Raw genomic sequence first — 20,603 nt, 5'->3', positions numbered from 1 at the left:
TGAAGAGAGAGACACAGCGAGAGAGGGAACACAAGCAGGGGGAGTGGCAGAGGGAGAAGCAGGCTTCCCGCCAAACAGGGAGCCCGATGCGGGGCTCGATCCCAGGACCCTGGGATCATGACCTGAGCCGAAGGCAGACGCTTAACGACTGAGCCACCCAGGCGCCCCAAGATCAATGGTTTTCAAACTGCTGGTAATTATCGTTTAAGTGGGGTGCTGTTCATATTTTAATATGGAGTGGAACGGAATAGAATAGAAACTGAAAGTACTGCACGTGACCAGGATAAATACTGTTTCTTGAAACTTCTGATTGTTGTATGTGTGTATGTTTGTGCTCGTGTATTCACGCACACGTATATGTGCATTGGGTCCTTCTGCAAAATGCATTTCCTACTGTGGGCCATAAAAGTGCATATGTTTCTGGATGCTCTGCGTAAGGACTCTCCCAACCCATGTTTCTGAAGAGGTTTTAACAAACTGCCCTACCTGGGAAAGACATGATCCCTCCACCCCCGCTCCCCAGATAAGGCACTGCGGTTGAAAGCTCAGACTGCCAGCTGAGGATGGGAGAAGAAACCATGACCACGCAGTTCCTGTGGTGACCAGCCCAGCCCTTCGCTCATTGCTGGAGTTATAAAATCCAAGACCGAAAAATAGAAGCAGCATCTGCCCGGGGCAGCCTCCCTGAGAAGATGCACAGTCTCCCTCTCACCCTGCTACTCCTCCTCCTATGGTGCAGAGCTCAAGCTGCTGAGTCTTGCGGTCCTTCCCTCTGGAAGCGGCAGGATCGGCCCCCAAAACAAGGTTTAGTCTGAATATAGCCGACTCTTAAACAAGGTCGCAGGATCTCTCTGCAGGAGTCCAGAGTGAATTCCACTTGGGATGCGCCCACCCAGTCTCTGCAGCCTATGGTAGTTCCCCAGGGGACAAGGAACCCCAGTGATCAGGGAAAGCCCACAACAGGTGGGAGGAAGAGGGGCATCTTCTCATGCTATAATGTGAGGTACTGCGTAGAAGGTCCTATGTTCCCTTCATCCTCTGAGCTTCGGGGCTACATTTTACTGTGTAATGTGGCCATTCTGTGATGCTGCTCACGACCTGTGGAGAAGGTCAAGCCAGGAACCTGGAGAGCCTGCCCTGCATGGTCACAAAGGAGCATTAAGGCACGGGCAGTATGGGAGCGGTGGAAATCCGAGGTGAAAAATGCCTGAATGCATCTGCGGCCAGATTGGCTGTTAGACCTGGAAGAAGGAACGAGAATTTATATGGGAGGTTGTGGGTGGGGAGACCAGATACCAGAGCCTCCTGAGGGGGACGACGGGCGGAGTACAGGGTGAGGATGAGATTCCCAACTTCAGCCCAGCCTATGGTTTCTCCGTGTTCAGGCCCTGGGGGCTCTCTGTTCCAGGGGAGATCATTGGGGGCACAGAGTGCAAGCCACACTCCCGCCCTTACATGGCCCACCTGGAAATCATCACTCCCCAGAATCACCTGATGTCTTGTGGTGGTTTCCTGATAAGACGGAACTTCGTGCTGACAGCGGCTCACTGTGCAGGAAGGTGACACAACAGGGTCCTGTTTATCTCCAGAAAGGACATAAACAGCCAGCATAGCAGCCAGGGACACATGCTTGGGTGGCCTCAGGAGGGGTCCCGGGCCTGGGAGAGGCAAGACTTGAATTTAAGGAAATTGGGCCCATAGTTGATGGATGCCCTGATCTTCGATCACTGTGAGCTCAGCAATCTGCCAAGGAAAAAGGAGGCCCTACCCAAGTGTCCTTCATGCCCTTCACAGTTGAAGGAGAAAGCCAACCTGACCCTGGCCGTGGGGACACTCCCCCTTCCACCCCAGTTCAACTTCATCCCACCCGGGAGAATGTGCGGGGGGCTGGCTGGGGAAGAAGACAAGTGAATGGAGCAGGCTCTGACTCTCTGCAAGAGGTGGAGCTGAGGCTCACGGATCCCCAAGCCTGTAGACACTACCCAGCTTTTGAAGACAACCCCCAGCTGTGTGTTGGCAATCCCAGGAAGACAAAAACTGCATTTAAGGTGACCCTCCAACATGGGTTCTTTTCCACAAATCTCTGTTTGGGTTCTAGGATGTCTCCTGGAAGGAGATGGAGTGGGAAGACTGTCCGCCAGCAGCAGGGTTTCAGATCATAGGCCTAAGGAACTGGAATTGCCCCTCTGCAGATCTATCCCCCGCTTCCCGCCATGCAGTCTCTGACCATCCCTCCCAGGCTGCTGCCCAGCACACAAGGGGTAGCAAGAAGGAAAGGGAAAGGGGCATCATACCGAGATGTATAACCCCATGAGAAGCCAGGGCTGCTGGGTCTGACCGGAGGTCTCTCTGTGACTCAGAACTGGGACCCACAGGCAGGAGTGGATGACTTCCCTGCTCACCTTCTGTGCTCGCTCTCTCTCTCTCTCGCTCTCTTAGGGAGATTCAGGGGGCCCTCTTCTGTGTGCTGGGGTGGCCCAGGGCATTGTCTCCTATGGACAGGATAATGCAAAGCCCCCTGCTGTCTTCACCCGAATCCTCCACTACCGGCCCTGGATCAATGAGGTCCTGAAGCAGAATTAAGCCTGTACGGAGCCTAGGCCAGCCCGAGGGGAAATCTGGAGCCAGACCTGAGCAGGCTCTCTGTGCCACTTACTCCGGAGCTGCCTCTGGTCTCTGCTGAGGCCCTGCCACATCCCTCACACCCAAGAAGGCTCCTCCAGGTCACAGAGTCCTCAGTAAACCTCAGTAAAGACCCAGCTTCCAGACTTGAGCATGTGTCCTCTCTCTGATTCTCCCCTCTCCTGGCACAGAGCAATCAGCCCCAGCCTAAGCAGCCTACAAGCTTTGGAAGGAGTCGGGATGTGGGAGGGGAGTGAGTGTAAGAGACAGAGAGGAAATAATGAAGAAAAATTAGGGAAAGAAAGAAGAGAGAGGGAGGGGCGCCTGGGTGGCTCAGTCAGTTGGGTGTCTGCCTTCGGCTCAGGTCGTGATCCCAGGGTCCTGGGTTCAAGCCCCACATCGGGCTCCCTGCTCCGCCGGAAGCCTGCTTCTCCCTCTCCCACTCCCCCTGCTTGTGTTCCCTCTCTTGCTGTGTCTCTCTCTGTCAAATTAATAAATAAAATCTTAAAAAAGAAGAAGAAGAAGAAGAGAGAGGGAATCCCTGGAGAGGCAGGATCGGTATTTCCAACTTAAACAAGATGTTACACCAGATCCTTGCTATAATCATCTACTCTATACCAATTCGGATTTATCTCTAGTAATATTCAGAATCACTAAGAACAGTGTGAATCACAAGCAAAGATGTCAGATGTTTAGAGCATCCCTGACCTTTCCCCACTAGGTGCCAGGAGTAGCACCCCTCCCCGCTAAGTTTTGCCAACCAGAAGTTTCACAGGGCATTGCCAAGTGGTCCCCAAGGGGGCAGGGGAGCAGGAATCATCCTCAGTGAGAACCACTGGTTTAAATACTCGATCTAGGGAAGGCAGTTGGTGCCACATAGGGCCCTCCTCACAGTCCACCTCGATAGGAGAAGATCTACCATCTGTGGAACTTCCAATCAGAGATGCAAAGAAGATAGACTGGGGGACTTGCTTCCACCAGAACGGAGGATATAGTAAGGGTTCCACTAAATCTAAAGTTATGGCTGCCAACTGTCATGTCAAGCTTGTCTTGATCGTGAGTGAATCCCTAGGCAACAGTGAACTTACCCCAGTGACATGGATAACTCACCTTTATTATTATACAAAGATAGAGTTGTTGCCACATAATAAGGGCAGGGGGAGTATGAGGCACTCCTTGGGGCTTCTATGCCCAGTGACAACTGAAACATGTAGCTGTAGCAACTCTACCCTAAAAAAAAAAAAAGCCCAGGAACCTCAGAGATAAAGGTCTGGTTTACCCTAGTGGGTAAACAATTTAAACCAACAGAAGAGCTGGCCATGGAGTGGAGCGGGGCGGGGGATGGGGGATAGGTGACAGAGGAGGGAAACAACTACTCATGATGACCCTAGGACCAGCTGCCACTGAAGGCACTATAGCCTGTCCTTACAAAGTGCTTAACATTTGAGTCAGTGGACTTTGTGAGGCACCTGGGTGGCTTAGTGGGTTAGGCGTCTGACTCCTGGTTTCCCCTCGGGTCATGCTCTCAGGGTCCTGGGATCGAGCCCTGCCTTGGGCTCCCTGCTCAGCGAAGAGTCTATTTATCCCTCTGCTCCTCTCCCCTGCTTGTGCTCTCTCTCTCTCTCTCTAAAATAAATAAATAAAACCTTTTTTAAAAAATCTTTTAGGGGCGCCTGGGTGGCTCAGTCGTTAAGCGTCTGCTTTCAGCTCAGGTCATGATCCTGGAGTCCTCGGATCGAGTCCCGCATGGGGCTCTCTGCTCAGCAGGGAGTCTGTTTCTCCCTCTGACCCTCCCCCTTCTCATGCTCTCTCTCTGTCTCATTCTCTCTCTCTCAAATAAATAAATAAAATCTTTTTTAAAAAATCTTTTAAATCAATAGACTTTAAGTAAACCTCCATAATGCAGGGGGGCTTCATCCCATCAGGTGAAGGCTTTACGAGCAAAGACAGGTTCCCAACAAAGGAATTCTCAAGATGGCAGCAGAGAAAACCTGTTTCTAGACGGCTGCCCTGAGGAATTCAGATTCAAGACTGCAACATCAACTCTTACCTGAATTTCCAGCCTGCTGGCATGACCTACAGATTTCAAACTTGCCAGCTCCCACGGTGGTGGGAGCCAGTTCCTTAAAATAATGTCTCCTTATATGCGGCACCTGGGTGGTGCAGTCGGTTAAGCGTGGGACTCTCGGTTTCTGCTCAGGTTGTGATCTCGGAGCCATGGTGTCAAGACCTGCATGTAGCTCCATGCTCAGCACAGAGTCTGCTTGGGATTCTCTGTCTCCCTCTCCCTCTGCCCCTCCTGCTCACTCTCTTTCTCTCTCTCTCTCTCTAAAATAAATAAATAAAATCTTTTTTTAAATAATAATATCTCTTATAGTTACCAAAAAAAAAAAAATATATATATATATATATATATACTTTTTATATAAATTGAAATGACCACTCCCTTGAAGAATCAATGCCAAGGTGAAATGAACTCAATGTGGGGCAGGAGGGGACCTGACCTGACACTGTCCCTACTCCATCACTGCTCGCTGAAGGGCGCTTCCACAGAAGGCTTCTTACTCTGGTCATCCACAACTCTTTCCCTAAAAGCTTTCTCTGGTGTAGGAGCATGCTCAGCCAGGGCACACAGCAGACGAGAAGCGGCCCCTCAAGTGGCCTCACCCCATAAGGGATGGGAATTGGTGGGTAATTAACCCAGTGTCATCACTCTGCTGGTGACACAACTCTGAGGCACGTGTTACACCATCCCCCAAAAGTCCCAGGTGACATGAAGCTCCGGGCGTCCGCAGCACTGATCTGCTCAGTAACACACCCTGTATTTTTTTCCCTCCTTCCTTCCCTACTCTACTTCTCTCTACTCCCCTGTTGACGCTTCCAGGAGTCACATCACAAATAAACTCCTTGCACTCAAATCTTTGTATCAGGGTCTGTTCTGGGAAAACCCAGACTAAAATATTCCCAGCAATCAAGATTTATTACATCTCTTGTAGTTAGTACAATGTGATGTTGAGGCAAAGACAATCAATTAAAGCAACGAAACAGAATAGACTCTGGAAAGAGACACATTCACCTATGGACTATGACAAAGTAACAACAGCAGGACAGTGGGAAAGGACAGTCCTTTCAGTACGTACTGCTGGGCCAAGTGAATATCCGTGGGGAAAATGAAATTTGACCTCATCTCACAAACCCAGAAAAATCAATTCCAGGTGACCCACACATGACAGGTAAAACAATACAACTTCTAGACAATGTGACAAGAGAGTACCTTTTTACCTTGGGGTTTGGAACGATTTCTTCAAGGCACACAAAAACCTCTAACTTAAAAGCAAGTTTCTCCACCTTGCACTACCAACATTATGAACTGGATACATTTTTGTTATGGGGGCTGCCCAGGCCTCCCACTAGATGTCGCCACCACTGCCAAAACTATCCCAGTTATGACAACCAAAAATGTCTCCAAGGCACGGTCAGATGTCCCCTGGGGTACAGTTGCCAGATTTAGGGGGAAAAAACAGAACACCCAGTTAAACTTGAATCTCAGATCAACAACAGCAAAATAGTACGTGTCCCAAATATTATCTGAGACATACATATATTAAATTTGTTTCATTGTTTATCTGATATTCAGATTTAACTAGATGTCCTGTATTTTATCTGAAAATTACCTCCAGTTAAGAACTACTGTCTCAAAGGAAAAGTGATTTGATATATTGGATGACAAGAAGAACCTCTGTTTATCAAAAGACACCTTTAAGAGAATGAAAAAGCAAGCCATTGAGTAGAGGAAAATCCTTGTATCCCATATGCAGAACTTACAAATAATGCCTGTCGAGCAATAAGAAAAAATTCAGACCATCCAATAGAAACACAAAAGACTTGAATAAGAAATTCACAAAACAAGATATCCAAATGGCCAATAAACATTATGAAAGGCATCCAACCTCATTTGCTGTCAGGAAAATACAAATTAAAACCACAACGCAATACCACTACACACTCATCAGAATGGCTACAAATAAAGACTGATAATATCAGTACTGCCAAGGAGGGCAACAGAAACACTCCTACGGGGCTGGAGGGCGTGTAAACAGACTCAGCCACTTCGACGGCATCCTATGAGAAACAAAACATGCACATCCTCTGACCTATCAATTCCACTTCTAGGAACATAGCCAAAAGAAAGACCTGCATCATAAAGCATGAACAAGAATGCTCATAATGACAGGATACTTGGGAACAATCCAAAAGTCCATCCACAGTAGAATGAATAAATACAACTGCTGTATGATACGAGTACATGGGACACACCCCGCAATAAAACGTAACTGCTGTTACATCCAATAACATGGATGAACTTCACAAGCATGTTATTGAGAAGGAGACAAAAAGCAAGACTCAAAAGAAGACCTATTGTGTTAGTCCATTTCAGAAACTAATAAAACCAATGTATGTGTTCAAAGTCAAGGTAGCGGTTACCTTTGCTGAGGATGGACAAGGCAGGAATTAGGACAAGGCACGTGGTTGGGGAATGAGGGCCTTCTGGAGAGCTGGTAATGTTCTGTTCCTGACTGGGGGAGCAGTTACAGGAATGTGCTCACTCGGTGATAACTCACTGAGTGATATTCGTGTTACGCATGGCAATTAAAAGTTTGGATTTTGTTGTTGTTGTTGTTAAGTTGTTCTCAGTCCCTCTCAGTGTTTTGGTAACCTTATTTCTAGTTGATATCTAACTCTTGCCATCCAGTGTCCTCTCTTTTTCCTCACTCAGCCAATTTGACCATATTTTTCTTAAAGATTTATTTATTTATTTATTTGAGAGAGAGCACGAGAGAGAGCACGAGCGGGAGGGGCAGACGGAGAGGGAGAGAATCTCAAGCAGACTCCACGCTGAGCATGGAGCCCACATGGGGCTTGATCCCATGACCCTGAGACCACTCACAACCCGAGCCAAAACCAAGAGTCAGGTGCCCAACCAACTGCACCACCCAGGCGCCCCGACCATATTTTTTAAAGACATATTTTTAGCTGTAGCAGCCTCTTCGACTATGCTGGTTAATCACCAGTGAGGATTTTTTTTAATGCCTGGAAGCATCAATCCAGACATTTCCTTTCTTAATTTACAGGGTTGTTGCCTTTTAATATTTTACCTTTCAATTGTTCATTAATTAATTTTCCTACTTTATCTGTGATCTCCCTTCTCTCCCAAGGATGCTGGATTTAATTGGGCATAAACACTATTAGTAAAGGAAGTGCAGCTCACATCTGGCCTGGTCTATACTGCAGCCTAGTTCCAAACCCGAGGTAAAAACATCAGCTCTAATTCCACTCTAACGAAGCATGGTCCACCCCTTCCTCAAGTGGCACAGTTCCCATTAAAGTAACAGGTGCTCTAACCTCTCTCTACTCTTCGGACTGGTCAGGTGACCTACAGTGGAGAGAGCTCTGGGGTTTTAGATTCATGTTTTGTCCATTTTTTTTTTTTAAGATTTTATTTAGGGGCGCCTGGGTGGCTCAGTCATTAAGCGTCTGCCTTCGGCTCAGGTCATGATCCCGGGGTCCTGGGATCGAGCCCCACATCGGGCTCCCTGCTCCGCAGGAAGCCTGCTTTTCCCTCTCCCACTCCCCCTGCTTGTGTTCCCTCTCTCTCTGTGTCTCTCTCTGTCAAATAAATAAAATCTTTATTTTTATTTATTTATTTTTTTAATAAATTCCTCACATACTGGGCCACTCACCCTCAGCTGCCTACCCACCTCCTGCTTTTTCTCTGGAATTCTGTCCCATAGATCACCTTCCCATGAAGTCCCTGCTGATCAGACAAGCCTTCGTTAAGTTCTTCATACTCCACTAAGAGTTGCAAATGTCCTGTTTAGTAATCCGCGATCCAGCAATGAAATAGGGGGACGTTCTGTCCCCTGACTTGACGTGGCTTTTCCCACCTGTATCTGTTTGCTTCACTGTTGGCCACGGGGGAAACAAACCCAGGAAAAGCTCCCAATGGCCCTTTTACAGCCCAGAACAAGAAGGCTGACAACTGTCTGCAGACGGTGGCTCTCCCTTTGAGAGGGTAGGAAAGGGAATTTCTGGGCTAGTGAGGCCTCTGGGGGTGCAAGAAGAGCTGTTGTTCATGCTGAACATTTCCCTTCAGCCTGACAAAAGGCTGATCTCTGTGGGTGTGTTTCTCTCTCTCTGTCTCTGTCTCTGTCTCTGTCTCTCTCTCTCTCTCTCTCACACACACACACACACACACACACACACACACACACACACACACCAGCATTGGCAGAGCCCATAGGAGGGCAATCCTTAGCTCATTTCACTTCTCACTCGCTGCTCTGGAAATTAGACTCAGAGAGATCTCAGGGGCCCTTGGTCTTCCCAGTAGGTCCAGACCAAGAGAGGAGATGGGGCTGATGCTGGAGGTGAGACGCTCTCAGCTCCTGAGTAAGGCTCCACTGGGAACAGAGGTCTGGATAGAGGTCTGACTGAAGATGGTGGCATCTAGAGCTCTGCATGGGGGGCAGAGAAGAGAGGAGAAGATGGAGCCCCCGGAGAAAAGCGGCATTTCCACAGAGGGTGAGCCTCCGGGAACACTGCTTTTTGCCACCACAAAATCTGAGGTCAGAGGAGATTATCTTTAAAGGGAGGAAGGGGGCTCTAGGATCCTTAATCTGCTGCGTGTCCAGTATCAAGATCTTGGCTGGATGGTTGGTTGGTTGGTTCTGCCATATTTTAATAAGAAACTATGTGAGATGATGATGTGAATTGCATTTAGCAAGTAACATCCCAGAGCCTGAGAGAAGTTGCAAAAATCTGCCCAAACAAAATGAAGCAGGGGACATTCACACAGTTAGAGGTGGCAGAGGGGAAGGGCAGAGGTGCCTGTCACCGGCAAACCCCCCGTCCTGTGCCCAAGCTGAGGGGAGCAGCCAGGACACCACCCTAAGTCTTGGTTTCCCATCGTGCCCTGTGGTGATAGCTTCACCACCCAGAGGGACCATGCTCAGCTCCTTTTGCTGTTTCAGGAAGCAGCTGTGGGGGAAACAGTCCCATTTCAATGAATGAGATCCTTGTGATTGCTAAAGACTCAGAAGAGACCCTTGTCTCCCTGAAGGGCAAACCAGCTGCATTTGCGCCAACACCCAGATGCAGACAGAAATATCTCATGTCTTATTGTCTGGCTCAGATTTGAATGTTTTAGCTGCTCAAGTGTCAGATGGACTGTGAGAGCTGCAAACAGTTTAACTTAACTAGTTCAGTTGTAAAAGGAGAGGCTAAGAAGGAAGGAGAAGTCAACCCACTCATCACCAGACTCAGAAAAAGAGAGACTTTATGGAGTTTGAGGGGAGTTTGAGGACACTTCAGACAGGACCTGCTCCCCATCAGCCTCCGGGAGAGAAGAGGTGGTTGCTGGGAGCTAGCACTGTCCCTATGTATATCCCCTCCCACGCAGGGCACAAAGGTCTGGAAGGAACTCCTGCCTCACCTCCATGACAATATTGATGAAACTCCACCCTCCTGAATCCATGGTCTAAAGGTATCTGATTTAGCAGAACCTCCTCTGCCCAGTCCCCAGCTCACTGTAAGAAAAGACAAAGCCAGGAGAGAAAGAAGGGGTTGTCAATAACTAGGGTGTGGTTGAAGAGGGGAGGAGTCCCTTGATACCTCAGCGACCTGGCTGAGGTTCCACACTGGAGGACGGGGAGCAGGGCCCCCCCAACCCTGGTCTAGCAGTAGACACATGTCCCAGGCCTAGCCAGTCAGAACACTCCATACTTGACCACAGTGGTTGGTTCAGAGATGGACACACAAACCAAATCAGTCCAATGAGAGTCAATTCCGAGATTTTTTTTTTCCTAAAGACTTTATTTATTTGAGAGAGACACAGAGATAGCGACAGAGAGCACAAGCAGGGAGGAGAGGGAGAAGAAGAGAGCAGGGAGCCTGACACAGGGCTCAATCCCAGGACTCTGGGATTATGACCTGAACCGAAGGCAGATACTTAACTGACTGAGCCACCCAGGTGCCCCCAATTCTGAGATTTTTGCTGGGATTAGGAGCCAAGAAGCCATCCTTGCCATAAAAGGGATAAATCTTCCTGAAAATAAAGCCAAATTACAATAGAGAAGAGCCTGGAATAGCTCGGAAAGTAGAAGATTCACTTGCAAGAGCAAAGTTTTGTTGAGAGAAGAAATTATTTAGGTGTTCCAACAAATCAGATCTTGGAAGATTGAGCAAAGAATTTGTTCTATAAATCAAAGAATAGAAAGGAAACAGGATATGACATCAGAGCAGTTGCCCATCACACAGGTTTTCCTGGGCGTGGGGAAGGAGCTCAGAGAGATTTGGCGAAGTCAAAACTAGATTATAAATGTTGCATGGCTTCTCTGAGAAGGAACTCAGCTAGAGGGGCAGAGAGAGATACCGGACCCAGAGAGGTAGAGGACACATCTGAAATCAGCAGGATTGTGCCCCAATCCCCAAGCATAGCTGAGAGACTACGAGCCTCTCAGAGAAGTCCTAATTACAGCACAGAGCTTGTGGTGCTCCTAAAATAGGTCCACAAATTCTTCGACACCCCTCCCTTCAAAAGTTGGAGTCAAATTCCCCTCCACTTGGACTTGGTGACTCACTTCTAACAAATAGATCATGGTCAAAGCAACTGTACGGAACCTCCAAGTCTAGGTGGGTCATTAAGGGCTTTGAGGCTTCAATCTTACTCTCTTAGATCACTAGCTCCAGGGAAGCCAGCTGCCATGTCATAAGGACACTCTAACAGCCCTATGGAGACATCTGCGTGGCAAGAAATTGAGGTTTTCTATCAACAGCCAGCAAGAAATGAAAGCCTCCTGCCAAGGGCCAAGTGAGTGAGCCACCTTGGGAAAGGATCCTCCATGTCTTCAGATGATTGCAGCCCTGACCCTTATCTTGGCCATAACCTCTTGAGAGACCCTGAGCCAGAACCACCTAGCTAAGCTGCTCGCAGATTCTTAACCCACAGAAACTGTATGAGATAATAAATATTATTATTGTTGTTTCAAACCACTAATTATTTTTTTAAGATTTTATTTTTTTAAGTCATCTCTCCACCCAACATGGACTCAAACTTTCAAGCCCGAGAGATCAAGAGTCACACACTCTACCAACTGAGCCAGCCAGGCACCCCTCAAACCACTAAGTTTTGAGATAATTTGTTAACAGCAGTATATAACTAACAGTGCTAGACTGCAGCGAGATGCTTGGGCAGTAATGATTATGGCAAATAACGAAGAGATGAGCCTAAGGGGAGACTTACCAAGCCCCGACCGTTCCATGCTGTTGGCCAGAAGACAAGCTGAGAGTTCCTCACTCTCCTAGGAGACACTCCAGACCATGGGTATCATAGGTAGAAGATATAACACCCAGAAGCCTGGGAGTTTGTATCCAAACACCATGCCCAGAGGCCTGGCCTAACCAGCCGTGTCTCCGCCGATAGCTGGCAACATGCAAAGGCCGAACAAGAAGAGATTCTTCCTCACAGGATGGCAGAGCCTGGACCAAAGATCTCCTACCCCCAGGTGTCCAGCGGGGAGAGGGAAGGGAGAAGACAGATGAGGTACTCTGAAAAACTGAGAATTTACTCACAGAAAACTGAGTGAACTGAGAACTTTTAAACTAGAAATGAGAAAGTTACTTTGGTTGGTTGAGTTTAAGTTTATTCCACTGCCAAAGAGAAGCGTTCATGAGCAAGTTGTGTTCAACTATAAGTAATAAAGTTCTGGGGCACCTGGGTGGCGCAGTTGGTTAAGTGTCTGACTCCAGCTCAGGTCATGATCTCAGGGTCCTGGGATCGAGCCCTGCATCAGCCCCAAGTCAGTGACAGGCTCTGCGCTCAGCAGGGAGTCTGCTTCTCCCTCTCCCTCTGCTCCTCCCCTTGCTATGCTCATGCTCACTCGCGCTCTCTCTTTCTCCGCCACCTCAAATAAATAAATAAAATCTTTTTTAAAAATTAAAATTAAAAAAAAAGTTCTGTTTCTGCACATCTGAGATGGACTATAAACTTTCAAACCACTACATATTCTTATTTATTTCAGACAAAGAAAAACAAAATGAATGCCCACGTACCCGCTACCTCACCTAAGAAATAAGAAGTCAGTCTCCCCAGTACTCCTCCTGGACGGCTTTTCTGCTCACCCCCACAGGTAAATGCTATCCTGAGTTTTTTTTTTTTTCATTTTCACTCCCATGCATTCCTTTTTACTTTAACTGCAAATCTGTCTCCTCAATAAAAAGTGCATTATTTTGCCTATATTTAATCTTAATATAAATAGTACCATATTGCAATTACTTTCCTGCAAGTTCTTTTTCGTTTTAACATTATAGTTGTAAGATTCACCCATGGTGAAATTTGTAATTCCAGTGCATCTAGTTAACTCAATTTCTTAGTCTGTTTAAATGTACTATGGATACTGATTATTCCTATTATCTTATTTTGAGCTTTCCAATTTTGTCTAAGCTTTCTTTTTTTTATTATTTCTTGATAACTTTTTTTGAATTGATTCGATTATTGTTTCTACTGACTTGGAAGTGCACATTTTATTTCTAATATGTAATAGTACATTTTTCAGATGTTTATGTCACAAAGTTTAATATTATTCAGCATTGTTATCCTTCCCCAGCAACTCAGCTCCAGCTCCATTATTGCTGACTCAGATTTTAGTTCTGCTTCAATTTTTACCCACAAATCAAATATTATTGTGGTGCTTTATATGGCCAATATTTGTTTATATTTACCCATTTGTTTACCAACTTTTGGATCATTATTCTCTTGCATCTCACACCTTCCTTTTGAAATCAGTCTCTTTTTTCCTGACAAAATTTGTAAGTCTGATGATATGATGTAAATGCTCTCTTTTTTGTCTTGTCTAAAACTATCCTTGGTTTACCTTCATTCTTGAATGCCAGTTTGTAAACAGTTCTAGGATGGCAAAGTTATTTTCTCTTCACATTTGAAGGTTTTATTGTATTACTCCACTGGCTTATATTGTTGTAGTGAAGGTATCTGTTGTCCATTTAACTGTTATTTCTTTATAGATAATCTGTCTTTTACTTCTGCCCTCTTTTAATACCTCTTCTTTGTCTTTGTTTTTATAGTTTAAATATGGTGTGACTATGTATGGATTTCTTTTTATTTATTCTACTTGAGATTCATTTTCCTTATTGAATCTGAGTATTCATATCTTTCATTAATTTGGAAAAGTAATCAGCTATTATCTCTATAAATATTTTCCGTGTCCCCTCCTCTGTCCCCTCTCTTCTGAGATTCCAAATAGAAGAGTTCGAATCAGGGCAGCTGGCTGGCTCTGGTGGTTAAGGGTCTGCCTTCGGCTCAGGTCATGATCCCAGGGTCCTGGAACTGAGCCTGCCCCCCCTCCCTCTTCCTCAGGACATAGCCCACCAAGAGCTTTATGCAGGGGTCCCAGGCATCATCTGCTGTCACCCAAGCCTCTGGGTTACTGAGACTTAAACCAACCACAAGGTAACCTCAAAAACCTTTGGTTTTGGTCTCTGAGGATTTCCTTTATTTTCTAGTTACCTTCACAATGCAGTTAAATGGAGATGTGTTAAACTTTACCCAGCATATCCAGGAAATTTGCAGTGGGAGGGGTTTTTTTTAGGAGATATATGCCACCATAGTGTTCTTCCCACAAGTTTTTAAATCATTCAGTTTGCAACATATGGAACAGTTTGGAGAAGAGAAACACACAGAAGCAGGGAGACCTACTAGGAGACTACTGCAGAAATTTACACAAAAGAGGATAATAACTTAAAGAAGAGTGGTGGTAGCAGAGATAAACAGAAATAGATGGATCTGGGAGATATTTAGTAAGTAAAATCAACAAGATTTCAGACATCCAAAAAGAGATGTCTAGTAGGAAGTTTTAATAGAGGTTAGGAGGTCAGAGGAGAGATTCAGGTTGCATAGGATACTAGGAAGTCTCTGAAAAACTGGTAACTAAATTTGTTACCGAAATTCAAACTTGTCGGTGCACCTGAAGCCAATGTCTGAGACACCAGTTTTGAAGCAAAGAAAGTTCTATTATCAGAAGAGCAGCCATTTCCAAAACTGCCTTGTCCTGTTGAACCTAGGGACAGCTTACATATGTTTGGGGAAGGAGGTGAGTATGTGAGAGGAAGGTGAGAGGTTTCTTGAAAACCTGAAACAGGGGGCAATCTGGAGGTATGCATTTTTTCCAGAGAATGAGGGGTCAGTCAGGACGTGGTACATCAGATAATTTCAAGACAAATGTTTCTGTCCAGCCCTCATTAGTTTTCTACAGTCAGTGGGTAAACAGGGAGTAGGGGTGGAAAAGGCAAAGTTCATGATTGATAAGAGGTGCTAAAACATAAGTAGGGAACAAAACAGAAGGTAGACCTAAGTTAATAATGCAACTAACACAACTATAGTTCTGCTTATGCTTTCAAAGCAGGTCCAGGAATCAGGTGTCCAGACTCAAATTCACCAACATAGATACTTGGAACAAAGTGCAGAGGGAAGAGAGAAAGGTCTTAGGACCCAGCTTCGAGAAATACCAACATTTCCTCTGCTTCAGAGGAGGCGAAGGAAGCAACAGAAACTGAAAAAAGACAGGAGAAAGACCCAGAAGAGAGCTGTGGCTTTCACTGAGGCCAAGAGATGAGCATTTCCAAAGGGAGGAAGTGTCCAGCAAGTGTCCAGTGAAACAGAAGTCAAGAAAAATGACTGGGGGCGCCTGGGTGGCTCAGTCGTTAAGCGTCTGCCTTCGGCTCAGGTCATGATCCCAGGGTCCTGGGATCGAGCCCCGCATCGGGCTCCCTGCTCGGCGGGAAGCCTGCTTCTCCCTCTCCCACTCCCCCTGCTTGTGTTCCCTCTCTCGCTGTGTCTCTCTCTGTCAAATAAATAAAATCTTTAAAAAAAGAAAAAAAAAGAAAAATGACTGGGCATTCGTTTTGGTGACACGGGAAATTGGTGATCTTGGCGAGAGTCAATGAATGATAAAGGCAGGAGCGGTGCTCGCTTTGCCCAGCACATATACTAAAATTGGAAGGATACAGAGATTAGTATGTCCCCTACGCAAGGATGACACGCAAATTCGCAAAGCATTCCATATTAAAAAAAAAAAAAAGACGGGAGTGAATTAGGGAATAGAAAATGGACACCACTCCTTTGAGAAGTTTGGCTATGCAGGCGACGACAGAGAGAGGGCCTTAGCATTCGAAGAAAAGGGCTGGAGATGTGTTATTTTAAGAGGAGGGGAACTCTATAATGTTCTAAAGAATACAGGAAGGAACCGGAAGAGGGAAAAGAAAAGATAAGAGGCCGGGTCGAAAGAAATCCATAGTACGGGTAGACGAATTCTCTTGCTACTATTACTACTGATCCACCAGGCTGAATGGACGTCCAAATTTCCGCGGTTTGAGTACCTACAGGCTTTCGGTCAAGGGGTTTTGGGGGGTTGGAGTTTTGTTTTGGTTTGTTTCTGCATTAAAGCCTTCCCTCCTCGGCCTTCTTCCCTTCTTTCCCCGCCCATTCGGTCTATGTCCACCGCCCCCCGCCCGTCCCCGCCACTCCTTGCAATGAAATATACGGCCTTCTCTATGAATTCTTCCGGGTCGCCAGGCAGGGCCACGCCCAGTCTCCATCCTGCCCGCCCCCCCCATTGGAGCGCGCTTCCCGAAAGACGCATGCGCACAGAGGACGTAGTCGCTTCCAAGATTGGGCACCCCCACTGCCGCCGCCAAATCTTGCGCAAGCGCGTTAGGTCCTGGTCGCTATGCGGGTGCTTGTGGGTGAGGGAGGGCAGAAAGGGAGAGTCGGGGGCGGGCTTATGGAAAGGCTGACACAAAGCTTGAGAGGTGGGAGGCAGTTTCTGAGGGAGGGCAGTGAAACGTGCACAGGTGATCGTGCAGCAGCCTTGGCCTCCTACCCCAGGAAGCCGAAACTCCCCAGTCCCTGTGACCTGTGTCACCTCTGCATCGCGGGGAGGGGGCGAGAAGGAGGGCAAAAGTCTGAAGTCAGATGGGATGGCAGCAGAGGAGGGGGCCACAAGCAGGGATGGAAGGCGACCCCGAGAGGATAAATACCTCGTATTTTCTGGCCAGGTGGCGGGACGGGCTTCATTGGGACAGCCCTAACCCAGTTGCTGAAAGCCAGGGGCCACGAAGTGACGTTGGTCTCCCGAAAGCCGGGGCCCGATCGGATCACGTGGGTATGTCCATCCTCGGGAAGCTCTGGGGGACGGTCTGGTTTGGCGGCGCGGGGCGAACCCCCACACCCACCCCCCACCACCGTGTTTTCTCTGACAGGATGAACTTGCTGAGTCGGGGCTGCCCCGCTGCGATGCCGCTGTCAACCTGGCGGGAGAGAACATCCTCAACCCTCTCCGAAGGTCAGCCACGGCCCTGAAGCTGATAGCCTTCAAAGCAGAGGGAGGACGGTGTGACCCTGATGAGCTGTGGAGAATGGAGATGTCCAGATGGAGAACTAAACTCCAATCCCAAACTACTCATCCTGCCCCACTCCTCCCTGCACACCCACCTGCCCTTCTGCCCTCTCAGCCGTTGACTTTCATCCTCACTTATAACTCGGGATGCCCAAAATATGTGCCTTTTCTTTCTCCAGGAAAGATGGACCATTTCTCTAAACCACAATGCAAGGTTTTGCTAGAAATGGGTCTGGATGAGCCCCAGGGAAAGAGAAAGAGGTATGTTTGTGGCTCATTTCCTTTTTGTTTCTCCTGCAGGTGGAATGAAACCTTCCAAAAAGAGGTTCTCAGCAGCCGCTTGGAGACCACCCAGATACTGGCTAGAGCCATCAACAAGGCCCCACAACCCCCCCAGGCCTGGGTCTTAGTCACTGGTGTAGGTATGTCCCAAATCACCACCCTTTATATTAGCCAGAGGAAGAGAGGTTGCAGTGAGGGGCAAGCTCAGGCCCTTCTAGCTCTACATGCACCAGAGCGCTGGTCTTTTCCAAATACAGAACTTCCTAGGCCCTCCATCCATGCATATTTCTTCTGACCTTTGTGTACTTTCACTGAGAAATGGGGATCCCTAGAGGAAGAGGGGATAGTGGCACTGCTCCTGATGCCGGGAAAAGTCCCACCTACTCCCAAGTCCCTTGCTTGTCACGGCACAGTTCTTTAGGAACAGAATTCCTGATTCTTATATTTCACCATTGGGACGGGATAATTACAAACAACTATAGAACATATGTCAGCTGCTACTCCAAGTGTTTTACACGTATTACAGCATTTAATCCTCACAGGAACGCTAGAAGGTGGGTACTGTTATGATTCCCATTTTAAAGATGCCAACAGAGAGCTTATATAACTTGCCTGAAGTCACAGGCTTAATAAATGGTGGAGCTAAGAGTAGATCTCAGGCAGCCTGGCCCCCAAGTCTTTGCTCTTAACCACTACACTCTAGCAGCCTCTCAACTTAGCCCTGCAATTAAAGGTAAGTTACCCCAGGGCAGCAACGGGTCAACCCATGGAGCAGCTCAAAGGGAAAATATCTATGGCTCTGTCTTCCCATGGGAAGATCCCAGGGGCCGGGGAGGGTGAGACCCAGAGGAACATTGGGTGCCAAGGGCCAGGCAGGACCAAGGACACTGGGGCAAACCAGTGCTGTTCCACCGGCAGCTTACTACCAGCCCAGCCTGACTGCAGAGTATGATGAGGACAGCCCAGGAGGGGATTTTGACTTTTTCTCCAACCTGGTAACCAAATGGGAAGCTGCAGCCAGGCTTCCTGGAGAGTCTACACGCCAGGTGGTGGTGCGCTCGGGTGAGAACCAGGGGCTTGGGTATCAGACAGGGTTGGAATGTCTTCCCTGGGCTGGGGGCCTGGGGGAGTCAGGGGAGCTGAGCATCCAGAGTGTGAGAGGAGGCTGCCATTTCTGGCCAGCCTGCAGGTGGGAGGACTCGAAGCCCCAGAGAGAGCTAAGTTGGCATGGGGACGGGGAGACCGGGAGGAACAGTGGAACAGCCTGGAGGTTGAGGAGCCTCCCGTGCTGTCCCTCTTCCCTGCTCTAGGGGTTGTGCTGGGCCGTGGGGGTGGTGCCATCGGACACATGCTGCTGCCCTTCCGCCTGGGTCTGGGGGGCCCCATCGGCCCAGGCCACCAGTTCTTCCCCTGGATTCATATCAGGGACCTGGCAGGAATCCTGACCCATGCCGTTGAAGCAAGCCACGTGCAGGGGGTCCTGAATGGAGTGGCTCCAGCCCCCACCACTACAAATGCTGAGTTCGCCAAGGCCTTCGGCGCCGCCCTGGGCCGCCCAGCCTTCATGCCTCTCCCCAGCGTGGTAGTGCAAGCAGTCTTTGGACGAGAGCGTGCAGTCATGCTGCTGGAGGGCCAGAAGGTGGTCCCACGGCGGACACTGGCCACGGGCTACCAGTATTCCTTCCCAGAGTTAGGGGCTGCGTTGAAGGAAGTCGTAGCCTAAGTAGGGAGGCTCCTGGCAGGGCCTGAGGCCTGCCCCTCTACAGAGGCTTCCTGGTTAGAGACTGTGAATAGGCTCGGGTACTCCTCTGAGACCTGAAACCATCTGGTTCTTAGGGATTCCTCTCCCTGCCCTCCTTCTCATTGTTCTGTTGCTCCACCTTATTTAACTGAGAGACTGTCCACAGTGTCAAGGTTGGAGTCTCATCAAGTTGGGTCCTTAACCTCTTCAACTCCTTGTAAAAGAATTTCCAAGTTTGGTTTCCCTACGTGTTCCGTTACTGTCCCCGGTATCCTTTATGTTGTGTAGAATGCTCTGCTATTGAGGCAATAAAGATAAATTATCTCACAGGCTTTGGTTTGCTCCTTTGGCCTAGATTCTCCTGGAGTTTATGTCCGAGAAAATGCCAGATGACTCTTTCCGCTATGTGGGGCTTTGAACATTATAATGGGCAACATCTCCCTTCTTGGTCCCTCCATTGCCAAACTGGTAACAAATCTGGGGCATGAGGTTATAATAAAGGTGGAGACTAGAAAATGAGAGAAATGATGATCCATTAACAGTGGGTTCTGTGGTCATCCTGCATACTTGTCACACAGTGCCATTAGGGTGCCATCAGAAGAAGAGACCAGGCCCCAGTCTAGAACAGCCTTCAGTCTGTCATTGAACAGCAGTGAATAAAGCAATCACACGTTGGTCCTAGGTCATCAAGCTGCAGTAGGACAAAGCCAACATCCCTGTCTGTAAGAAGCTGAGGACTTGCCTCTCATCTGACTGGGGCCACTTCAGGCAACCAGGGTCCCTAGCACAAAGGGCAGATGATACCCCTGGCCTCCTGCCCTGGTTATCGGCCACAACTTAACCAACAGCTCCCCTAGCCCCCAGTTTGGGCCATCTTAACCAATCTCCTTTATTCCCAGAGGACTCTGTGCTGTCTTTGAGCCACCGTCACCCCCTAACTAGCTTCTTTCCAACACACCTGCCCCCAGCTCAGGTCAATACAGGATAGTGGTATAAAGCAGCAATGGGGAGGAGGGGTGAAGACACCGGGACCCAGAGACTCTCCAGCTTCATCCAGCTCCCCACACTGGTTGCTGGAACGAAGAACTGAGGTGGCAGTAGTCAACTCGCTGTGCCTCAGGGAGAAGTGACAGCCTGAAAAGGACCATGTCCCGGGACCTGCCACAGAGCCCAGACAGCACAGAATCCAGGGGCACCTGTCCTACTTCTTTATCTGGTCTTGGGCTCTTTAGGAAGTTGATGGGCTCTGTATTGTTCCTGAGGGAATGACCCATCTCAAGGGTAGCAGTAACAGAAAAGCGTATTTGGGGGCTGCGCTAAAGGAAGGTCTACTGACCAGTGCCGTCCACGGATGAATGTGCGACCTGGAGGTAGTCCGTTTCCCTGCACAGGACTTTAAGCAGATAAAGAACAGGAGGGGCGCCTGGGTGGCTTAGTCAGTTAAGCAGCTGTCTTTGGCTCCGGTCATGATCCCAGGGATTGAGCCCCAC

General features: G+C 48.2%; 2 protein-coding genes and 1 non-coding gene across 5 annotated transcripts; all 3 read left to right on the top strand.

The window, feature by feature from the left end:
• The first annotated feature begins 692 nt into the window (after window positions 1-692).
• On the top strand, window positions 693-2,583 carry CMA1 (chymase 1). The gene is given in 5 exon segments (XM_078078732.1): window positions 693-762; window positions 1,409-1,577; window positions 1,617-1,882; window positions 1,885-2,048; window positions 2,440-2,583. Coding segments are annotated over 5 exon segments (813 nt in total).
• A 13,074-nt stretch (window positions 2,584-15,657) lies between these two features.
• Window positions 15,658-15,762, top strand: LOC118550145 (U6 spliceosomal RNA). The gene has a single exon (XR_004924416.1). It is a non-coding gene; the product is annotated as a U6 spliceosomal RNA (small nuclear RNA).
• Window positions 15,763-16,330: 568 nt separating this feature from the next.
• On the top strand, window positions 16,331-19,442 carry SDR39U1 (short chain dehydrogenase/reductase family 39U member 1). 3 transcript variants are annotated; one of them, XM_078053514.1, is made up of 7 exons: window positions 16,331-16,437; window positions 16,750-16,856; window positions 16,954-17,036; window positions 17,391-17,415; window positions 18,076-18,208; window positions 18,291-18,434; window positions 18,683-19,442. In XM_078053514.1, exons 1-7 carry the CDS (start codon window positions 16,422-16,424, stop codon window positions 19,093-19,095), a joined length of 921 nt encoding a protein of 306 aa, XP_077909640.1. In that variant the 5' UTR covers window positions 16,331-16,421; the 3' UTR covers window positions 19,096-19,442. The 3 variants fall into 3 exon arrangements, with proteins under 3 accessions (XP_077909640.1, XP_035970646.1, XP_077909638.1); XM_036114753.1 differs by lacking the exon at window positions 18,076-18,208 and having other exon boundaries at window positions 17,391-17,512; XM_078053512.1 differs by lacking the exons at window positions 16,331-16,437; window positions 18,076-18,208 and adding an exon at window positions 16,462-16,503 and having other exon boundaries at window positions 17,391-17,512.
• The last annotated feature ends 1,161 nt before the right edge of the window (window positions 19,443-20,603 follow it).

The sequence above is a fragment of the Halichoerus grypus genome, chromosome 8, assembly GCF_964656455.1.
Source record: "Halichoerus grypus chromosome 8, mHalGry1.hap1.1, whole genome shotgun sequence".
Lineage (NCBI taxonomy): Eukaryota > Metazoa > Chordata > Mammalia > Carnivora > Phocidae > Halichoerus > Halichoerus grypus.
This window is presented reverse-complemented; position numbering and strand designations above follow the sequence as displayed.